The sequence below is a fragment of the Patella vulgata genome, chromosome 8 (assembly GCF_932274485.2).
Source record: "Patella vulgata chromosome 8, xgPatVulg1.2, whole genome shotgun sequence".
In the NCBI taxonomy this organism is placed as follows: domain Eukaryota; kingdom Metazoa; phylum Mollusca; class Gastropoda; family Patellidae; genus Patella; species Patella vulgata.
Window position 1 is genome coordinate 32,681,900 of NC_065886.2, and position 24,662 is coordinate 32,706,561.

Below are 24,662 nucleotides of genomic sequence, written 5' to 3' on the forward strand. Positions count from 1 at the left end.
ATAATCAATTCGGGTAAATTTTAGCCTGAATTATAAGCCGTAGAAAATGAGATATTGTCCCGGGGGCTGGGATGACCTACTGGTCCAGAGTGTCGCGCTTCGAGCTCTAGCTGGCAGGTCAACTTTGGGTTACGGTCGTGTTTTCGATCCCTGATGTGAGCGTATGTGGCATGGAGCTAGGGGCGTCTTTTCAACCTCGTGGGTTTACTCCTAGTACTCCGGTTTATTCCCACAAGATAGACCCCTGCACTAAGACAATAAAAGTAAAAATAAGACAACTTGTTTGCAATATCACCCTCGCTGGACGCGGACTTTAAACACCAAAGAACAACAAAAACAGATGTCCGAAAAATTAAAATGGCGAACAACGGTTAGAGCAGATGAATTATAAATGAATATACATGTAGTTCGTAAATAAATTAATTAGAATGATGCTGGTTAATGAAGATGATTATATTAAATAATGGTTTGTGAAGATGATAAGTTTTAAATGCTAATAGAATTCGGGACGATCTCTGGATCAAGATAAATATATGGTGGGTTTCTGGATTGGTTTCTTTCCTTGATCGTTTTACTGATTTGTCGTAATTCCAAACGAAATCTGTAAAAAAAAAAAAAAAAAAAAAAAAAAAATACACCATTATATTACAATTAAGAAAAGAAATGAAATAAAATGGGGTTTAACGTTGTACACCAACCGGGTTAATGAAAACGGTTGCTACACTTATATGTAAAAAGAAAATATATAAACTTGTCATTATTAGATTGAACACCGATCTGGAATCTTGGATATTGCTAGTAGGGCCCACTGCAGTGTCAGATTTAGACTTGATTCGGATTGCTTTGCAGCCGGGCTTAACTTGTGCTTCCACCCAGACTGATATCGCAGGCAAGTGTTTCCTAGGAAATTTGTGAAGGGCGTCAGTTGTTAAATAGGGGCTTGTTTAGGGTAGGTACAGTACCATTGACAACGGGAAACTAAGTTAGGAAATCAAAAAGAACAACACGAGGATCGTAGCCGGGGCCTCATGGTTTGCGAGCCAGCGCCTTAATCACCGAGCCACCCGGGCCTCGTGATTTTCGAGCAAGCGTCTTACTCACTAAGCCTCCCGGGCATAATGGTTGGCGAGCCAGCTCCTTTCCCACTAAGCCATCCATCCGGGTGTTATGGTTTGCGAGTCAGCGCCTTACTGGGCCAGTTGGGCTCCGATTTATAGAATACTTACTCATCAACGATCCCCGTGGCTTTCGGATCAAAAACATACTGAACTTCAAAATCACCGAGACTTTTGGTACCTCGACCACTTAATATTTTAGTAACGACCATAATATCTAGGGTTGTTGGTTTATCCGGTAGACTGGCCAAGATCCGGCATTCTTCTACGGGGTCCTAGAAAAGACAAATTGATAGTATCTAAAAAATGTGTTTTTAAATAATGCAATAGTTTGTACGTAATATATAAAACAAATTGTAGGTGATACGCAGGACACAATTATATGAAATACATCAATTTGAAGGCGATGCTCAGGGCACAATTCTTTGGAATACAACAATTTGTAGAGATACACAGTGGATATAATTCTATGAAAATATAAAGAATTGTTGGCAATGTATATGGTGGTTTTCCTCGCATAATACATAGTTTGAATATAATATTACAATATAATTAACATACCAGTGTGTGGTGGTGGTTGTCCTCCAATCATACTAGGATATAACATTACAATGATTAACATACCAGCGTGTGTGGTGGCTGTCCTCGCATCATACTAGGATATAGTTAGAATATCATATTACAATATAATATAACAATATAATCACCGTACCTTTGAGTTTGGTGGTTTTCCTCGCATCATACCAGGATAATTTGGAGTAAAGGCGTATTCTTCATATTGAGGGAAATTAGTTGACGCATGTGAAACACTACAGGTATATACAATACATGTTAATACTTTTATTATATCATCTATTGTTTTAAATGTTCCGTCATTTGGTATTCCCTGTAATATATTTTAACAATAATAAATCATATCCTGTAATATACAAACAATTATAAACAATAAATCATACCCTGTAATATACAAACAATTATAAACAATAAATCATATCCTGTAATATACTAACAATTATAAACAATAAATCATACCCTGTAATATACAAACAATAAATCATACCCTGTAATATATAAACAATAGTAAATCATACCCTAAAATATATAAACAGCAGTAGGGTTTAATGTCCTACTTTTAAGAACTGACTGGGCTAATAAAGACAGGCATGCGCCATAAGTGTGCTATTAGGGAAACTGTTCCCAGACAGTGGCAGTAAGGCTTATTCTTATTTCGAATTCCATCTGGCATCTTAAAAAGTGGTCAAACTAAAATAATAAAACAAGATATAAATCTTACCAGTAGTCCTACACCACCTTGTTCTCTAGATAAAGCTAATTCTTTACCCCAATTCTGTAATTCCCAATCACCATTTATTTTCTCTGGTGTATCTATAATAATAATTATAATAATATATTCACAAGTCTTTGTATTTGATTGGCTCTACTTGGCTCAAACTATGTCATTTTTTGCCTAACATATGGTGCAATATTTTATTTAGCATAGGGGTCTCCTATAGCATTGAGGGGAAACCGAAGTACCCGGAAAAAATCCATCTAGGTTATTTGGCTCATTACCAGACCTTATGATCGATGCAAGACGAATCCATTAGACTCCCCCCCCCCCACTGCTCCCCCAATGATATATGGAAACGTAATTAGACGTGTTACTTACCGTAATATAAAGCAACATATTTAGATGCATATTTCTGTATAGCGTGATATAAAAGTATGGCGTCGTCTCGAAAATGGTAACCAGGCAACACACGTGGATCATCCAACTATGAAAGAAGAAATTCATGATTCATAATTATTATTAATCTTTTGTCGTTTGTGAATCAGTCATTTCTAATTATTTTCGCATTGTCTTCTGTAATATTTTATGGGGTTGGATGGCCGAATGGTTAGCGTGTGCGCTGTATCATTAGATCTGTCATTGTGTCAACTGGTGCGGTTTCGATTCCCCGGTTGTACGTGACAAGGGGTAGAGTCGCCTGGTGTTTAATTAATGATAAATTATATGAAGCTCAGGGGGGATATAGGAGGGGTTATAGCACTACTGATCAGATCTTTACGTTACAGGCACTCGTACAAAAATACCTCACAAAATCTAGAGGGCGTTTTTACGTAATTTTTGTCGATTTTTCCCGGGCCTTTGATGGAATTCAACACCATATTTTACAATATGTACTGCTAAACAATGGCGTAAGGGGGAAGTTATTTAGTGTGATACAATCTATGTATCAACACCTTGAATCTTGTGTTCAAACTAACAACACAACAGTTACCGAATTCTTCAAATGTAACATAGGAACTCGACAAGGATGTATGATCAGCCCATTGTTGTTCACATTATTTTTAAACGAATTAATTTGCATGTTAGATGAGTCTGATTGTCATGGGATATTTATTAACTCTGATATTAAAGAAATATTATCATTACTTTACGCAGATGATATTGCTGTGGTAGGGGACACTGTTCCTAGATTACAATCTCAAATAAACTGCATCCAAACATTTTGCAAGAAATATGGGATGCAAATTAACTTAAGCAAAACAAAGGTCGTCGTGTTTAGACGAGGTGGAATTGTCAAGTCGTATGAGAAATGGTTTCTCGATGGCACAGAAATTGAGACGGTAAATGGCTATAAATATTTGGGTATATTTTTCACTTCAAAACTATGTTGGACCCTTGCGACAGACACCCTTGCACAGCAGGCCAGGAAGGCCTCCAATATGTTAACATATTATATCAAAAAGAACTATATTAGTATTAAAAATTCATTATTTTTATTCGATCGAATGATCGTACCAATATTAGAATATGCTTCTGCGATTTGGGGTTTTAGAAAATATGAATCGATAGAAAAGGTGCAGTTAAGGTTTCTGAAATCTATATTACACGTTAGTTCTAACACATGTAATTGTGCAGTATATGGTGAAACTGGTCGAGTACCACTCTATGTAAATACTATATATAATTGTCTTAAGTATTGGTTAAAATTACTATATTTACCAAATTCCAGATATCCTAAAGCTTGTTATGACTTATTGTACAATTTAGATTTAGCTGGAAGGTCAACTTGGGCCAGTAATATTAAGCATATTTTATATGAATATGGATTTGGTTACGTTTGGCAAGAGCAGGATGTTTTTGATGTAAATGGGTTTTTATCATCATTTAAGCAAAGGCTAATTGATTGCTCACGTCAACAATTATCATGTGATATTAAAGAGACGTCCAGACTACAAAATTATAGCTTGATTAAACACAATGTTAACTATGAACCTTATTTATCCAAGGTATCTGTGACTAAATTTCGACAATCCTTAACTCGTTTCCGATGTTCAAACCATGATTTGGCTGTAGAGACAGGACGCTGGAAGAATGTACCAAAAATTGAAAGAGTCTGTAAATACTGTGATGAAATGCATGATTTAAAACAAACAGAGGATGAAATACATGTTATTGTTTATTGTAAATTGTATGATAATCTAAGAACCAAATTACTTCCAGAAATAGAGAACGAGAGACAACATAAAACAAATAGGGATATTTTTATTAGGGTCATGTCTGACGAAAATAATTATCGAAATTTAGCTATGTTTATTTATCAGTCATATGTTATCCGAAAACAAATTGATAATTGTAAATAGTTATGCTTATTTTGATTTATTATTATATTATATCAACAAATTATGTATACATATTGTCTTTATTACCATTATTATTTATTACTGTTATTTATCTCACATTTACTCACCGCACTTCTTATATGTTGTAAAAATTTATGTACTATGGGCTGGAGGCCTTAAATACTGTGAATAAATAAATAAAAAAAAAAAAACTACCCAACCACCTTCTGATATCAACACCTCTAAACCTCGTCTACAATAACAAAAAATAAGAAAGAATGTCGTAAATATAAAATAAAGTTTAATTTCAGACATTGCAGAACTATATTTCAACCTCGTAATGTGGACGCTGGTGGGTGACTCATAGAAGAGGCACGAATGGTTTGCATAAAACACAACTATGTGAAAAACTTACTACAGTCTTACATAAGAACAAAAAAAAAACAAAAAAAAAAACATGAAAAGTAACTTTTTTTTGGTTTCGTAGCTATAACCCAGTCAAGGGAAAGTGACTTACGTATTGATAGCTATCAAATACAGAAAATGTGGAGCTAAAAACTTGAAAGCAGGATGTGACTGTGAAAGATTGCGATGTGTTGCTACGGTTACTCCCTCCATTAAAAGATGCGTAAGTCCTGTAAAATAAATGGAACTATTACATATTGTTCTAGTCATTACAGACACTGACTCACATTATATATCATGGTACAAAAAGATGTGTAAGCCCTGTTTGAGAAAATGCAACCATTACCGTTGACTCTTGAACAAAAACAATACAAAAAGTATTCAAGTAGTTACAACCATAATGAACCTGGCGTATTTGGTCTATAATACACAATATACCACACCTTGTGAGGGGAACTGTCGTCTAGTGTAAACAATGCAACACACGTGCAGGCTCTACCAATGAATTCACATTCAGACACATGTAACGGTCAACGAAGAGGCGCTACCGTAGCACGCGAACAGTCTTGTTTATAAACAATGACCGACAGTTACCATCACAACGTCAATGTGGCGTGTTAATTTGTTAATTAAACTACTTTAAAGATACATTATTCAAAAACTAAATCTGCCTTTTGCATGCCTTTCTTTAATAAATTATTAATTAGACTTGCCAAAACCATAATCAACTCTCGATGCTGTAGATTTTCAACGGATTTAAATACGATTGGCAGTTAATGATTTAATTTGAAAATGGATGTTTATCATCGTAACAACGGTAGCTGTGACAATCGTGACTACACTGTTTTGCAATCGACCATACCTCCGATCAGAATGAAATAATTTGACTGAAAATTTCAACATATTATATTACTTTTTTGTTTTCTATTTATTCACTATTCTATCAGCTCTTTATCTTAGTCTTACATAAGGCACCCTTAAGACTAGCTAACGAATAATATACAAAGAATCTAACAATGCTTGACTTCTCCTTTTAATTGATATAATTGCATTGTTTGCATTTATAAAGCCTTTAACAATAACCCATAATATGTTGATTACCAAGATAATGTTATTATTATTACTTACCAAGTACTATGATTACATACTAAGATGTGTTACTATGGTTATTTACCAAGATGTGTTACTTATGGTTACTTACCAAGATGTGTTAGTGATTGATGGTATGTGTTACTTATGGATGTGTTACTATGGTTACTCACCAAGATGTTTTACTAGAGTTACTTACCGAAGATGTCTTACTAGGGGTAATTACCAAGATGTGTTACTAAGGTTACTTACCAAGATGTGTTACTATGGTTACTTACCAAGATGTGTTAGTGATTGATGGTAAGCGGCATCAGCATTATTATACCACATTTTAGCTAAAATCCACGTATTAGGATGATCTGTTGGTAAAAATACCTGAAAAATTAATATGTTTAGTGCAACAATTGAAATATAATGACTGAGATTGTTCGTTGAATTCCACGTGTATAGACTTAAAGGGACAATAACACTCTTGCTGGCTTGAAAGCTCCAGAAAATAAATAATATCTCTATCTAAGTAATAGATGTTTAAGTGTCCTACCTGTTGTGTAAATTATCCATAACATCCTATTTTACTTGTCCAGAGGGTTCGAAAATATTTTTAAATCGAAGTTTCATTTGAAAAGCTTTACGTTAGACGTTTCAAACCATTGTGTTGAATTTTTCAAAATTTTTAAATAAAGTGTGTTAAGATGAAATTTGTATCATCAAATATTCTAAAATAGTACAAATTGTTGACCAGAATAAAGATTGGGACATATAATTCAGTTACAACAAGAGTGGTATTGAGCCTTTAAGTAAACAGAAGACTAGCCATGTCGTATAGAAATTACCTAGGGTAGACATAATAATATATGGTAACATTTAATTTTATAAACTGGGTGGCCAGGTTCAATCCAGGGTTGGCCGAGAAAGTCCCTTTGGATTTTCGTGCCCGTTTTCACTCTTATCAATGAAGCAAGATGGAGGTCCGAGTCGTTTTAAGTTTGGTAACGAATTCGAAGCGCCTTATTCGATATTTACCTGCTTACTAATGTCTTTGGAGCTGATAGGGAAACGTTGTTGTTTGCTAAGGGCGCTAGTCGAGTTGCTCTGGACGACAGCAAACCACGCCTAATTTCCAGGTATATTTGTATAATCTCAATCAACAAGAAAGCGAGTGGGGTCTGAAGTAAGGTGGGGGTGGGGTGGGGGTGGCACGATGGCTCAGTGAGTAAGACGTTGGCTCGCTAATCCGAATGTCCCGTGTTCGATCCCTGCGTTGGCTGAGAAAGCCCATAGGGATTTACCGACGTGGTTCCTCCTTTTCAGTGGTGCAAAACCGAAGGCCTGGCAAGGGACAAGTATTTTGATGGGTTGGGGGGTGGGGGGTGGATGGCTGAATGGTTAGCGTGCGCGCTGTACCATAAAGTCTGTCATTGAGTCGACTGACGTGGTTTCGAATCCCCGGTTGTACGTGACAAGGAGTAAGGTCGATTGTCCAACCTCGTGGGTTTTCTCTGGGTCCTCCGGTTTCCTCCCACTGCTAAAGACCCCTATGTAGGATTCTATTCACTTAGATGACGGGCCAAAAACATGACTCTCCAGTTAAGTACATGTATCAACTAAATACCTAGATCATAAGACTACTTTTGCCCGAAAAAAAATCTGACTTTAAAGTAGTTGGGAGGGGCGGGGGGTGAAGCCCCTGGCTACGACCATGATTGGGCTATTCTATATTACCTTAGCTCACTGCCACCGGTACTTAATATTGAGCGACTGGTTTTATCGACTGGGATATTTTACTGTTTTTTCGCCAGGATTATTCAACTGGTTTTAGGGACTAGATTATTTGACTGTTTTTTTTTCAACTGGATTATTTGACTGGTTTTGTTGACTGAATTATTCGACTGGTTCTGTCAACTGAATTATTTGACTGATTATCGTCGAAAAAAGTCAAATATCCCAGTCAATAAAACTATTTTCTTGTGGACTCGAATATCACAGTCAATAAAACAAGTCGAATATCTCAGTCAATAAAACCAGTCGAATATCACTGTCGATAAATCCACATCCCAGATCAAGTTGGGTCTTCGTACCAGATCAAGTTGACAAAATGTGCTTTTGACAGTTATATGATGAGAAGTTAAAATTTAAAAATAGTCGCTCAATAATAAGCAGGAATTGCAGTGAACTAAGATAATACCGAGTAGTTCAGTCATATCCATTGCATTATAATTAGCAATAGCTGTAAAAGAGCCGGGGGCTTGCACCTCCCTCCCCAGCCAAATAGTTTCAAGTTCGATTTATGGGGCAAACGTAGTCTGATAATTAGGTATTTAGGGCCGGGGATAGCCGAAAAAACAGTCAAATAATCCGGTCGAAAAAAAAATCAAGCAGATAATTCAGTCGAATAATCCAGTCGAATAATCCAGTCGCTCAATATGACGAGGAGAAACGTAAAGCTTGACTTTATTAAGCAGTGGTGGCAGTAACTAAGATAACAACATGTAGCCTACTCCTCTATAAATCCCTCCACACGGTTGTTTTTATTCCGAAGCGACTAGATACTATGCTGTCATCAGTTTTATGCATCGGACACAGACTTAATTCAAGTTGTTTATATTAAACTGTTTCAATGGCATTTAGTAATTGAACTAGAGTAATAAGCAGTAATTGTATTCCATAGAATTGTGACCTGTATATTGTTTATATTAGTACGGCCATTGTTTTCAGTTGCTGACGTCAGTCGTTGACCCTTAACCCAAGACGACGACCTTACTCGCAAAGAGAGGTCAACACGTTGTTTAGGGGATTGATATTGGAAGGAAAATCTCAATAAAGTTGTGACTTAACTGTCAGATAAACAAAAAACCGAGTTTGTTGACTGGAAATTCTAGTGGTACTTAGGGGTAATTGCAGTATCCTAGCTGTTGACTTGTTTTCAAGTTATATAATTTTATTTTCCAGACACCATTGTGAAGGAGTAGTCAAGATGGCATCTGATGAAGTCTTGAGAGAAGGTATTTACTGCACAATGTTAATTCATATTAATTGTATGTTCGCAATGCAGCCGCAGGCGTTATTTGATGTTGAAATGCAAGTAAATAATTGAATGAATGAGCTGAGGCGTGAATGAAAGAAAGGCAACAGGGTAGGTTAGCCAACATGTTTAACATCCAAGTTTAGTGTACCATGAAGACGGACATACGGCAGGAAATTATAATGGCTCACTAACCAGGATCGTCACACAGGCTCAGTCCTGTTGAAAAGGTCCCATATACTCCCTTGTTCAACTTAGCGTGCAAGGAAAGAACCCTTATCATCCTTTTGATGCGGTTGTCATCCAATCTGTAATGTATTAAATAAATTGATATTTACGAAAAATAAATATGAGACAACCCTTTTTGGCTGCCCAGACAATTTTGCAGCTGTGGGAGTATGTTTTGTTTTGTTGCCTGCCGACATGTGTTTTTATTTCTAGGCCTTCAGTTCAGATTTAATGAAATGTTAACTTTTTATCTTTTTTTTAGGGGTTCGTCAGAATTTATCTGCCTGGATAGAAAAATTAGAATGTGGTGGAGATTTAGAAAAACAGAATTATTACAAGAAGAAATTTATACATCGATTAAAAACCTCCCCAATAGCCATCGATACAGATAAAGCCAATGAACAACATTATGAAGTACCAACTGAATTTTATCTGACTGTAAGTATCAGAAGCTATACCAGGTCAGCCCAGAAGATTTTTATGTCCCTGAGCAAGAAAAATAGGGTTTCTGACTTTACCCCTGAGAGAGTAGGGGATTGGACATCGAATTCTGGGGCTCTGCAGCATGAATACTCGCTGTGCCGATGTAGGAAAAATTAAATATGGTACATATTTCTCACTGACGTAGAATTTTTTTTTTTATATATAATTATTGGCCCCGCCCCCCCCCCTCAAGAAAAGGGTTTCTGTCAGACCTTATAATCATACGCGCATGTGTTAAACCATTCGACCCCCCTCCCCCCCCACGTAGAAGGTGGCAACTAGATGACTGTCGAAGGGTTCAAAGGACCATCAGGATTATTCCAGCCTGGATTTCAATTGTTAGGGGGTGCTGTCTAGTGGTTTGCATGGGATGCAAAATCGAATTCCAGCTGTGTACACATTGTTAAAAGGCTTTAACACTTGGAATTTGTCTAGTCATTCGAATCGGACGAATGCTCTTAAAAGATATAAAAATAGGCCGTAGTGCCGCTGTCTATTCAAAATTTCCCTCCATAAGCCCAGTCAGAGCAGAACAGTTGGACTTTAAACCCTATCATTTTATTTCATTTCTTTTAATATTGTGTTGATAAGATGTTAAACCCAATTCCCTTTTATTATATTTCAGTCTCTGGGTAAAAGATTAAAATACAGTGGATGTTATTTCCCTGATGGTGTTAAAGATCTTGATCAAGGTAAATGCAGTATAATGTTTCATGCCATATGGTTTCACTTTAAAATTTTGCCTATTGATGAATTTTGCATAACTCATCCCAATTTGTTTTTATATATTTTATAAATGAAATGAAATGGTGTTTAGCATCCTACTTTTTTGCTCCGACTGGGCTAATGATGATGTGCATCTGTCAGGGTTCTTTTGCGTGCACGCAATGTGTACCTGGGACCTCAGTTTTCTCTCCCATCAAAACGATGAGACAGCTGTCAGGTCCCCTGTGCCACTGACAAGGGTGAACCACGCCGGAAACTCCAAATGAACTTTAAGACTGGTAATATGGCTGAAATTTCTAATAAATGTAGTGAAATGGGGTTTAACATCCTAGTGTTCTGCTCCGACTGGGCTAATGAACATGGGCATAAATAGTCAAAAGCAAGTTAAATATAATTATTTCTGTGTTATGTTTTTTTAGCGGAAGATCTGTCACTATCTATGTACTGTGACAGGGCCAAGATACAAGATGGACAAACAGTTCTGGTAATTTATTTAAAGTATCACACTTGTTAATTAGGCGATATTGTTACGGGGGGTCCATTCTCTAGTTGTAGAAAAAACCACACCAAGGGTTCGATTCAACGGTTTATTCAGATATAACAGAAACCCTGAAATACATAATAAATAAGACTAAATATATATAATAATACATATGTTGAATTGATAAAATCTATATCTATACCCCATTACAAATTAATAATAGCATCATAACTTTAGTAGTAGAAATATACATACTAGATACATGCTACATAGGCCTATCTATAAATCCATTTTACTTAGTCACTTAAACACGATCTTAAATACTGCCTATATAATTAACTTCATCCTGCTAACTTGTATGACAGCTACAAGTTAAAGTATATGTATGTAATAATACCAATCTAAATAATCTAAATAACTAAACACTTAATAAGTAGCTTACCCTAGAGAGGGGTTTTGCTGGCTAGACAGACTGTCAAAGGTGAAGTACCTTTGAAGTATCTTACCTGGCAATCACTGGAACTATTGAATACTTTAATCTAACTTCTATATAAACTATATTAGAAATGAAATATCTAAAACTAGCTAATTAAACTATGACTATACAGAAATAAGTTGCAATATGGAGAACTGAAAATAGTCAACCTATTGCCTCAAACTCTATTACCTAAGTGTCCAAACATTCCCTGGATACCAAATCACCTGACCACAATATACTCAGGTTCAAAGGTTAAAACCAAGACAAGATACCAAAAATGAGAAGAAACTCACTCTAACTTAAGATAGTGGATAGAAAGTCGATAGAAACACAGGATAGCTAAAGCTAGTGAAGTGGAACATATTATCTAACATTTAAAACTTAGTATTGGTGACTTTAAAATATTCCCCAATAAAATCACTCTCCCACATACTTCCCCCCTAATGCAAATGTTGTCCCCGACATTAACCATATTCGACATCCGATCACAATATGACCTGGCCGTCTCCAACACCAGCTAAACTAAAATACATCCGGAAACAAGGACTTGCATAAACCTGGCAACATAGTTAGTACGACCTGCAACCTATCTGGTGACAAACTCATGAAATCTGGTGGTAACAGCGATCTTGCCAGTTCAGCACGCAACTGTAGGGTAGAAGGTACCGAAGATGCTGGTTGCTGTGACATGACATAATCTTCATACCGGAGCGGTTGTTTTCTTTCTCTTCCCGATCTTCTGGGCTCCGGGTCATCTGGCTGTGAATTTTCCTCTGACACTTCAGAAACAGCTGAGTCTGGTGGTTCAGGCCTGCTTCCACCATCTTGAACACTGGTGTCGATCTCAGCTTGTCCTTTGTTCCCATCGTGTACCTCAGTGGTGCTAGCAGGTTGCAAGTAGGTTGCATCCTCCACTAAGTACACCTCATCTTCTTCACTACTGGATGACTCTTCCGGTTCTGGTATTACCTTTGGTTGTCTAGTTCTTGGTCGTGGTACTGGTTTTGTTCTAGTGTTGACATCTGGTGAAATTTCCGGTAACGTACTGATGGGTAAAAGATGGTTCCTGTGTAATGTCCTTTTCCGACCATTTCCACCAATCGCTTGTAGTTCGTAAACCGGTATGTCCTTGTTTGGCTGTCTCAAAATCTTATATGGCTTATCCTCCCATTTATCTGCTAGCTTGTGTCTGCCCTCTGGAAAAACTAGGCGTTTCACTAAAACACAATCCCCTGGTTCCAACACATTTATCCTGGCTCTTAGGTTGCATTTTTTCCGCTGAAGTTCCTGCGTATCCTCCCTAAAAGCTGATGCTGTAAGATATGCGTGTTCCAGCTTTTCCTTCAGAGATCCAACATACGAGTTGTAGTTTCCTTTGGCCTCTGTACTATCCACAATTCCTAGCATAACATCAACAGCTAAGGTTGGTTTCCTTCCGAACATCAATTCGTACGGTGAATATCCTGTTGATGAATGTCTTGTACAATTGTATGCGTGGATGAGTGGAGCAACGTAAGATTTCCAGTCCGACTTCTGTTCAGGATGCAAAGTTCCGAGCATATTCAGCAAAGTCCGATTGAACCGTTCACATTGTCCGTTCCCTTGTGGATGGTATGGTGTTGTTCTAGACTTTTCGATCCCAGTCAACTGGCACAATTCCTTGATGATTTTTCCCTCGAACTGCTGGCCTTGATCACTATGTAGCCGTTGAGGGATCCCATAGTGCACGATAAAGTTGTCAAATAATGCCTTGGCAGTTGTTTTTGCTGTGGTGTTCCTAACTGGCACTGCTTGGGTATATTTGGTGAAATGGTCAGTGATGACTAATATACTATCATAGCCTCCTTTCGCCTCTTCCACACACATGTAGTCCATGCAGACCAATTCCATCGGCTGACCGGTTTTGATGTTGACCAAAGGACAGGTTGATGGTAAAGCCTTCCTACGCACACACCGAGGACAGTTTCGTATATACTCCTCTATCTGAAACGTCATTTTGGGCCAGTAGAACCTTTCTTGAGCTAAACCTATAGTTCGATCTCTTCCCTGATGTCCTAGGTCGTCATGGACTCCGACAATCGCCAAACGTCTGTAGGCTTCAGGCAAAACCAGTTGTAAAATCTCAACTCCTGCCACCATTGTGCGCCTATACAGGGTACCAGACTTAAGAACGAAGTGTTCATAATGGCGGTACAATGCAGCTTCTTCTGGTGATCCTGTTTTTGTCCTAGCTGGTCTTCCATTCAGGATGTCATTGCGGAGTTGCCGAAGTAATGGGTCTTCACCCTGTCTCCTTTCCCACTCTCCTAGGCTAACAATGGGAGTTGTTAAAGTCATCATGTTTGGTGATACTTGGTGTGACATGCTGACGGTTTGGATGTAGCCTTCATCAGTGTCACTATTTCGGATTGCTTCCATCACATCTGAGCTCACTTCCTGGTAATCATTTTCAGTCATCCTGCTTAAAGCATCTGCATCCATATTTTTCCTTCCAGCACGATACTTTATCGAAAAGTTGTAGTTGGATAGGGCAGCAAGCCAACGGTGTCCAGTGGCGTCCAACTTTGCCGTGGTCAGGATGTAGGTGAGAGGATTATTATCCGTGAAAACTGTGAAGTTGTTGTTGAACAGATATTGGTGGAATTTATCTGTGACAGCCCATTTCAGTGCCAGATACTCAAGCTTGTGAGCTGGATAATTCTTTTCAGCTTTGGTTAGGCTCCTACTCGCATATGCAATGACTCGTTCAAATCCATCCTGCTTCTGGTAGAGTACTGCTCCTAGCCCAACTCCACTGGCATCTGTATGTAGGATGAACGGTTGAGTAAAATCTGCGTAGGCAAGTACTGGTGGCTGAACTAATGATGTTTTGAGGTTTTGGAACGCCTCTTTCTGAGCTTCCTCCCATTTCCACTCTTTCTTCTGTTTCTCCTTCACTGCTCTCCCCCTCTTTTTCACAGTTGGTCCTCCAACCAGTAGGTCATTCAAAACCTTTGCTGTCTTGGAAAAATCTTTGATGAATCTCCGATAGTAGCCCACAAAACCCAAAAACTTCCTTAGTTCATCTACGTTGGTTGGAACTGGCCAGGATTCAACCTTATCCGTCTTCTTCGGATCTGTGGTTATTCCGTCTTCAGATACAATATGGCCTAGATAGCGTACTTTTTCCTGGAAGAACTCACATTTTTTTGGTGCCAGCTTGATTCCATGCTCCCTGAGTTTTGTGAATACCTGTGTCAGTCTTTCGATGTGTTCTTCATAAGTCCTACTGAAAATAATAAGATCGTCTATGAAAATAGCACATATCTTCCAATTTAGATCTCCAAGACAGTCTTGCATTAGGCGCTGGTACGTTCCAGGGGCATTAGTAAGTCCGAACGGGAGTCTCACATATTCATAAAATCCTAGTGGTCCTACTGTGAACGCCGTCTTCGGTATGTCAGAATCCTCGATGCTCACTTGATGATACCCACTCTTCATGTCAACAACCGAAAAATACTTGGACCCTGCCAGGTTGTCTAACATCTCCTCTATTCGTGGTAGAGCATAGGCGTCGCGAATGGTCTTTTTATTTAGCATCCTGTAATCAACGCACATCCTGAGCGAGTTGTCTTTTTTCCGGGCTAACACTACTGGAGATGCATAAGGGCTATGGCTTCTTCTTATTATCCCTGCTTCTATTAAATCGTGAAGATGTTCCTTCACTTCCTCATACATGCCTGGTGGTATTCGACGATGAGGCTGTTTGAAAGGAATTTCGTCTGATAGCTGGATCTTATGCTTCACCAAACTAATACTCCCGATGTCTCTGTCACTGTGTGAAAATATTGGGGACCACTGGTTTAGGAAATCTTTAAACGTATGGAGTTGATCTGGATTCAATGCAGAAGTAGCGAAATCAATCTTGTCCAAGAACGTATCAGTGGTGGTTGATTCTGTAGTAGATGATGGTAAAATACTGTTCACTGTCGTCTTTCGCACTAAGTCCACTACGTGAAGTTCACCGAGGATACTATGTGGATAAATCTTCACAGGCGATAGCGACAGGTTCGACAATCGTACTACAACTTCCTTCCCTTCCTCACCTGGGTACAACTCCAAAATAGTTGGTGTTACCTCTATTTCCGCTGGAATCAGAGAATCAGGAGAATTCTGGAAAATAACTCGCTGTCGGGTACCCAGTTTTAAATCTTGAATCTTGCCAGACAAACACATCGAACGATTACTGTATAGCATAACAGGAGCATCTTCGGTACATTTCACTAATCCCACCTTTCCTTCAAGTTGTTTGTCCTGTATCTGCATGCATGTAAAAGTTAAACACCACATATCAGGAAGATGTACTTGTTGAAGGTAATTATGGCCATGGACTGCTAGTACTTGGTTCAATAATGGTCTCAACACGTTGGTTCCCACAAGAGCTGGAGTAGTTCTATGGAACGTAGTATCGGGAACCACTAGAAATAAACAGTCGATGGACTTACACTTGAAACTTGGAATCTTTACAGTCACTGAAATGCATCCTAAGTACGGTAAACTATCTCCTCCTGCACTCTCAATAACAATTAACTGATCGAGGGGAGTTAACACGCAATCTTCTGACTTAAGGTGGTCGTTATAAAAAGATTCACATACAGTTGACACAGTTGATCCGGTATCCAATAAAGTAGAACATACCTTCCCATTGATATCCATAATGGTGGTGTTACTGTGTCCAATGATCTTGTTGGGACTCGCGTCACACATGTCATCTGATTGTCCCGCACCAGTGACACTCTCTAAAAATCCCCATCCCGAAGTGTAGCTCGACATCCGATCCTAACATGACCTGGTTGTCCGCAACGGTAGCATATTACTTTACTGTCGGGATGCTGTGGTGTTTTCGATGTTGTTTGTGGAGACTTCTTTTTCTGTGCAGCTGGTGTTGAAGAACTAATCGGTGGTGGTAACGCATAAATAGAATCTTGACGACGATCAGCCTTCATCCCTTTAACATCCTTCTGTAATGACTGAACAGATGCAGTAAGACTTGCAATTAGGGTTCTTAAATCCTCAACTTCGCTATCTGCTGGTGCTTGCATCATTTTCAGTTGAGGCTTCGAAGTTGACTTGGCCGGTGTTGTGGAGGCTATGATAGAATCGCGCTCGATTCGTCGTACTTCCCTCAAAAGATCTTCAAAATCCGTAAGACGATCGTATTTGTGTGCAGATCTATCCTTTAAATCTTGGTTGAGACCACTCCAAAACTTTGCTCGTAACTTGCTCTCAAAGGTATCCGCATCCACTTCACCCTCATCCCTAGCCCTGTCCAACAAATCTTCGATTCTACAGGCCCACTTGGACACGGACTCGTCAGTAAACTGCTTGGCTGAGTAGAACTGAGAAAGCAGACACTGTCCTTGTTCCACTGACCCAAACCTGCTTTCAAGCTTGTCCAGAAGAGTTCTTGTTGTAACCTGGTGGCCAAGACGCATCGCCACTCGAGCAGCTTCTCCCTTCAATGATTTTATCACAGCCATCTTGATGGAATCAGTGGCGTGTTGTCCATTCTTCATCAAGGTCATCACCTCAAACTTCCATAAATCAAAACTGATATCTCCTTTGGCAGTTGGATCGCCTGAAAAGAATGAAATTCGTGGAGTCTGTGGAACCATATGTAAACTTGCTGATGTTTTCTTTGGTGTTGGAGGAATATCACTAACTGATGCACCTACTCGTTCTTGATGTTGAACAGGTTCTTCCTCTTTAACCTTCCCCGTTGATTTTAGGTACCCATACATCCAATCAATCAGCTGTTCCGGTGTATCAGCCTTTGGTTTAGCACCCATGCTCGCCAATGCATCCAACAAACTAGCCTTTTCTTCTTCTGACATGGTAACATCGGCATTACCCTCATCTACTCCAGCCATCTTTGTTGATTAACACAAAAATAACGCGAACACAAAGACGCTATACACAGTAAAATATCGCGAAATACAACGGGTTAAGCACTGTAAACGATCGCGAAATACAACACACTAAACACAGTGAAACATATCGAAATACTATAGAATGTCGCAAAATACAGATAAATGTCGCGAATAAACAACACCAAACTCGAGAAAATATCGCGAAATACAATAAAACATATATCGCGAATAACACCAAACACACTATAAATCGCGAAATACTAAGAAATCCCGCGAAACACTATTGAACACAATTCACTGATCTTCAAAAACGCGGAAAACAAATACTGGATTTTCACAAGTTGATAAACGATCAAGTCAAACAAAATACAAATTAAACCAAACTTTGAAACAAACTTTCAAAGTAATAAACTGCAAAACTACAAATAAGTTTTACAAAATACACATCAACTCAAACCGAAGTATAATGTAGAACAAATCCACACTATCAATGAAACCCACTAAATAAAATTAAATAAATAAGTGCAGGTTGGTTAGTTAGTGGTTAAGTGCTGTGAATTAAGGAGAAATATAAACGGAAATAGAGTATGAAATGAAATATGACGAAATATAAACTAAGTATAGATCACGTACCGCCAAATACAAATGAAAATAAACTATAAAACAATCAAACTTCAAACTTCAAAATACAAACACAACCTATCGACAATATATGAAATTGAATATGGACTAAGTCAAATGTAACAACACCATTGACTTTCCAAAATCAAAACCACAATATCAATACACTTCAAAGTCAAATTATTCAAATCTGAAAATAAGCGAAACCTGAAACTTCAACTTCACAAATCCCCAATTCTGAAAAGTCACAAAGTCTAAATTGACAAAATCAGAATCTGGATAAACACCTAAATCCCAAACGCAAAACCAACATATCTAATTCTGAAAATGAAAATTGAATGTAATGAATATATATTGTGTAACGCACCTGAAAATATCTTTAAGTATAATTTACGAATGTTATAATGTTAATGTACTATGTTTTTGCTTTGATTTATGTAATGTAAAACTTTGTTTTTACTCACAAAAAATTGTAAATGTAAACAAGAAGATGTATGTGGGTGAACAGGAAGTAACTATTTGGGTCAACAGGAAATAACTATTTATGTAAACAGGAAGTAGCAATAACCTTATACAAATATGGCCGACAGGAAACACAAATTGTAAACATACAAAATGGATGAAGTTTCTTAACTCCAAAATTTAAATGCACTATTTATGAAAATTTAGGGACTAATGCTGTAAATAATAGGGCTAGGACAAAATATTTACGCCTATTGAAAAGAACTACTCTTAATTACAAGTACCTTCTACTAATAAGTACTGAGAATTACTTAAGTTTCAATAAATAACCACTTATATGTATATAATACCAATTAAAGGGAGATAATCTATGAAATAATTTTAAATTATAGGCCTAACAATATTATTACACATATCAAAACAGAAATAAATCTTAATTAAATAATCTTAATTATGTAATTATTAAGTAATAAATTAATTAACAGACCTTATGGAAAATCCTTATAAATCCAAATGAAACACAAATCACCAAAATATACTAAATAAAGTTAATGTCACTGCACTGGTATACTGCTATTGCTGTTGATCGCGCACGCGTGTGAGCTCACTGAATTTTATCTTCTATAGTAGTCTATACTCTTCAAAATCACCATTAAACTGATAACCATTATACCATTAATCTTTATACCATTATACCATCAAAATTTATCGGGCTCCAAATGTTACGGGGGGTCCATTCTCTAGTTGTAGAAAAAACCACACCAAGGGTTCGATTCAACGGTTTATTCAGATATAACAGAAACCCTGAAATACATAATAAATAAGACTAAATATATATAATAATACATATGTTGAATTGATAAAATCTATATCTATACCCCATTACAAATTAATAATAGCATCATAACTTTAGTAGTAGAAATATACATACTAGATACATGCTACATAGGCCTATCTATAAATCCATTTTACTTAGTCACTTAAACACGATCTTAAATACTGCCTATATAATTAACTTCATCCTGCTAACTTGTATGACAGCTACAAGTTAAAGTATATGTATGTAATAATACCAATCTAAATAATCTAAATAACTAAACACTTAATAAGTAGCTTACCCTAGAGAGGGGTTTTGCTGGCTAGACAGACTGTCAAAGGTGAAGTACCTTTGAAGTATCTTACCTGGCAATCACTGGAACTATTGAATACTTTAATCTAACTTCTATATAAACTATATTAGAAATGAAATATCTAAAACTAGCTAATTAAACTATGACTATACAGAAATAAGTTGCAATATGGAGAACTGAAAATAGTCAACCTATTGCCTCAAACTCTATTACCTAAGTGTCCAAACATTCCCTGGATACCAAATCACCTGACCACAATATACTCAGGTTCAAAGGTTAAAACCAAGACAAGATACCAAAAATGAGAAGAAACTCACTCTAACTTAAGATAGTGGATAGAAAGTCGATAGAAACACAGGATAGCTAAAGCTAGTGAAGTGGAACATATTATCTAACATTTAAAACTTAGTATTGGTGACTTTAAAATATTCCCCAATAAAATCACTCTCCCACAATATAACAAAAATAGTCTGATTCTCAGATAATCCAGCTTCAATTAAATAGGACTGCATAACCTGTTCTTTTTTAATATTAATAACAAATAAAAACAGTCTCATTGATTACTGCACTTAAATGTTATAGCCCAGTCACAGGAAGTAGATCTATTAAAACAAATGAATGAATCTAGAAATGTGGCATAGGCTCACAACCCTGATGAATGTTACTGACAATCATAAATGATACTGGACAATCATACATTTCTATAAACAACATGATGAGTTAACTGTTGGTTGTGCCTGGAAATGTGATGTTTGTTAGAAGTCATTTAGTCCAGTAGTGATCCTTTGACAAATAAAAGCCCAAAAATAAAAACCTCCCTCCCACATCAGATTTTTGGTACCTATTGTCTAAGAATCAGAATAGTATTTTCGTATGGCCTAATTTATAGAAACCAGGATTATAGTATATGTGCGGTCGTACATTTGTTAAACATGGTAATAATTTGATGCCAAATGTGCACTAAACCAAATAAAGAATATTTTTGATATAGAGGGGAACCAAAACATCCAAATCACAGATAACATTAACTTCCTTGGTTTACATACAGTTTGCATGATGATGACATGAAATTATGGCATTATCTGTGTAGTTGTCTGGGATCTCCTGTTTCCTGCCACTGATGATGAGAAACCTTGCATGCACCTGAATTAATGAAAAGTATTATAATGTTAGTTCTGATGTAGATGTGTTTAGTGGTGGTATGGAAGTCCCCTTTGGACAGTAAACTCAATTGCTCTCTCTCTCTCTCTCTGACTGTCTCTCTCTCTTCTCTCTGACTGTCTCTCTCTCTTCTCTCTGTATTGATCTCTGTCTCTCTCTAACTTGGTCTCTAACTATCTTGCTCTCTGTCTAGCTCTATCTATCTCTCTGTTTCACTCACTATCTTGATCTCCGTCCAAGTCCCTGTCTAACTCTCTCTCTCTATCTCTCTCTAACTCGCTCTCTACCTGTTTTGCTCTCTGTCTCCCTCTAACTCACACTCTATCTGACTCTCTGTCTGTCTCACTCTAACTCTCTCTCTAACTGTCTTGCTCTCTGTGTCCCTCTTGCTCTCTGTCTCTCACTAAGTCTTAACTCATTTACTCACTAACTCTAACTCTCTCACTCGCTCTGTAACTGACTCTCTGTGAGCAGAACAGATAAACATATCTCTATTTGTTTTTTTTGCAGGATTTAGGTTGTGGTTGGGGATCATTTGGTTTGTTCGTGTGTGAGAAGTTTCCAAGATGTCAAGTAACCTGTGTGTCAAATTCTAACACACAGAGAGAGCATATATTAAATGAAGCGGCAAAGAGAGGATACGGCAGTCGACTGGATTGTATCACAGCGGACGCCAATTACTTCACCACATCTAAAAGATTTGATAGAATTGTCTCCATCGAGATGTTTGAGGTATGTGTATCAATTGTGTTTGCGGTATATCAGGGTCCAGTGTACATATACGTTGGCGTCCAGATAAAAGATCCCTTGGCAGTTGGAATTCGATATAAGAATATTGATGGCATAGGAAGAACTATGAGTTATTATTTTTATTTATAGCAAATATGAGTGATTTTGATTTATAGCAATTATGAAGTTATTTTGATTGATAGCATATGAAGAACTATGAGTTATTATTTTCTGCCACATGAAAACTGAGTTATTATTTTTATTTATAGCATATGAAGAACTATGAGTTATTATTTCAAAGAGTATCCACATGGTTGAAGCCAGCTGGTTTACTGTTTATCCAGATTTTATGTCATCGAGCACATTCCTACGCCTTTGATACAAAACCAGGTGCAGACACTGAATGGATGGCCAAAAATTTCTTTTCTGGTGGAACCATGCCATCTGTAGACTTGTTCCTACATTTTCAGGTGAGTCTCTCTCAAAATTATGCAAGGAAGTTAATTCAAGCTTTAAAATCATTGATCAGAAGGGAGCCACAGTGGTTCAATGAGTTAGGTGCTGACTTTGTAATAAGAACGTTCCAGGTTTGATCCTGGTGTTGGGACGAGATGGGTGGTCTAGTGGTTTAATGTGTGTGCCTGAAATCAGAAGCACTGTCATTGAGTCAAGTGGCGTGGCTACGATTCCCCACTTGAACGTGACAAAGAGTACGGTCACCTGTCCAACCTCTCTAGAGTCTAGACCATCGGATTAGAACTAAGTCTCGATTGTCTATTACCATTGCTACAATTATAAAAGTCATAACTTTGGTCAAAGTAAAGTAATTGGAATGAAATTTTTAATATATTCATTTTTCATTATCTATTTTTGACCTATTATAGCAAGAACAGCAAGCTCTTATATAATGTAATTTTACATAGTTTTTTTGTATACAAGGATGCAGAGTGTTGATGACTGACTTGTTCTATTTATTTCAGAATAATATATCCATAGATGATCACTGGGTTTTAAACGGAACTCATTACTCTAAAACTCTGGAAGCCTGGTTAGAAAAAATGGATGCCAATAAAGATAAAGTCAAACAGATATTTTCGAAAGCATACGGAGAAGATGCCGACAAACAAATATTTAATTTTAGACTATTCTTTATTTTCTGTTCAGAAGTTTTTGGTTTTAAAAATGGCAATGAATGGTTAATAGCTCAATATCTTTTCAGGAAAAAAATCCCAAGTAAATTTTAGAAATTGCGATTTAGAAATTTATTTGTATGACTGTCACTACAACTCGGGTATTGTGTAGTGTTTTAGCAGCAGTTTCTGTATATAACATTTAGTTTCAAACAATTGTTGGCACACTGTTAAAATACTTAGACAATCATCGAAAAATATTTTTAATTTCTCTGAGCTGTGGTGCGTAATTAACTGAGTATAACACAACACAGTTCTATGGATAACAATCACTATATTATATACACACAATGTTTCGACCAGTGAATTCTTGTTGAAACGTGTGTATATAATATAGTGATTGTTATCCATAGAAATGTGTTGTGTTATATTATGTTCAATCGCTAAATGCCATTCAAAGATTATAATTAACTGAGTAATTAGTTTCTAAACTATACTCAGAGAAAGTAAATAGTTATAAATATTAGAAATTGAGATTTAGAAAATTATTTGTATGTTTCTGCTGGTTAGTATGTAGATTTTGTATACAGAAATATTTCAAGCTGTTGTAAAATTTTGATATAAATTGTTATAAATTGTTATATAATTGTGATTTTGTATGATTGTGATTATTATTATATTTTTTATACACAATTTTTTCTAAGAAAAGTATAATTACAGACAGTAATAAAATTTCCCATTTAATTATATATTTGACTATTTAAATCTTTTCAAAGTTTCATCATTAGTTTTAGGTTATCTGATATTTTAGTCAACAAATGAACAGATGCATGACATGTGTATATGCTTTTAAAGATGAATTACAAACAAATACATGGATTACCCTCAGCAGAACTATATATATATATATAGAGAGAAAAGAATTGACTTTAGCATAGGGAGGAAACTAGAAGACCCTTAGGTCAGACAGACGATCTTATTCCTTATTAGTACAAGTTTTTAATTGAATCAACACCAATTATCTCAATGAAAGAACTGATTCTCTAAGTACCACTCTCCTCCCTCCCCACAAACTACATGGTACAGATTGTACTGTGCTGTTAGATAGTGTATAGTTTGTCTACCTACATGCTACCACTATTAGTACAATGTAGGCAGTGTACCCCACAGTGGCTTCATTAGACATATTGTGTCCATTTAGGTAAGCATCACAAGGCCTTGTGTCCATTTAGGTAAGCATCACAAGGCCTTGTGTCCATTTAGGTAAGTATCACAAGGCCTATTGTCCATTTAAGTAAGCCTTCCAAGGCCTTGTGTCCATTTGCTACTAGTTGTGTATATATATTCAGTACAGTAGTATATGATTTTCTACCTCTCACTCTAGAATTAAACTTGTTTACCTTTATTTAGATACTCACAAGATGATTAAACATTATTTACTATAATAAATTATATTTTCTTTTAATACAGGATATCCATTTTTCATGTAAGTGCAGAGGGGGGGGGGGATCACATACAAACAAATACACAAGACAAACCTACAAACATAACACAATATACACAGGCATCTCAATGAACAAACGCACCTATCAGATCAGGTGATTGGATCCGGTGGGGTAAATCTCCCTCAACCAAACCCACCACGATCCTTCCCCATTACATTACTGTAATCATTACAGCAGAACTTTAGGCCATTGAGTGAGCTGTGGTGGCTCAGTGAATAAGACGTTGGCTCGCTTACCTGGGGGTCCAGTGTTCGACCCTTGTGTTAGCGAGATAGTTCATCCGGATTTTCCGGTGTTGTACCTTTTTGTCTGTGGTGCAGGATGGAGGCTTGTAGGGTCTGGCAAGGAAAAATGTATA

The 24,662-nt window shown here is 37.0% G+C and overlaps 1 protein-coding gene and 2 long non-coding RNA genes across 3 annotated transcripts; 1 reads left to right on the forward strand and 2 right to left on the reverse strand.

Annotated features, from left to right (window-relative positions):
• Positions 1 to 369: 369 nt before the first annotated feature.
• On the reverse strand, positions 370 to 2,873 carry LOC130014071 (uncharacterized). The gene is made up of 5 exons (XR_008789032.1): positions 2,785 to 2,873; positions 2,410 to 2,501; positions 1,828 to 2,001; positions 1,227 to 1,390; positions 370 to 601 (listed from the first exon to the last, which is right to left on the reverse strand). It is a non-coding gene; the product is annotated as an uncharacterized LOC130014071 (long non-coding RNA).
• A 6,136-nt stretch (positions 2,874 to 9,009) lies between these two features.
• LOC130014068 (uncharacterized) lies at positions 9,010 to 23,531 on the forward strand. The gene is made up of 7 exons (XM_056102941.1): positions 9,010 to 9,241; positions 9,752 to 9,927; positions 10,598 to 10,664; positions 11,118 to 11,182; positions 21,451 to 21,672; positions 21,939 to 22,139; positions 22,650 to 23,531. Exons 1-7 carry the CDS (start codon positions 9,214 to 9,216, stop codon positions 22,911 to 22,913), a joined length of 1,023 nt encoding a protein of 340 aa, XP_055958916.1. The 5' UTR covers positions 9,010 to 9,213; the 3' UTR covers positions 22,914 to 23,531.
• LOC130014069 (uncharacterized) lies at positions 11,272 to 20,224 on the reverse strand. Its single transcript, XR_008789030.1, has 4 exons — positions 19,768 to 20,224; positions 19,137 to 19,453; positions 11,622 to 11,680; positions 11,272 to 11,307 (listed from the first exon to the last, which is right to left on the reverse strand). It is a non-coding gene; the product is annotated as an uncharacterized LOC130014069 (long non-coding RNA).
• Positions 23,532 to 24,662: the final 1,131 nt, after the last annotated feature.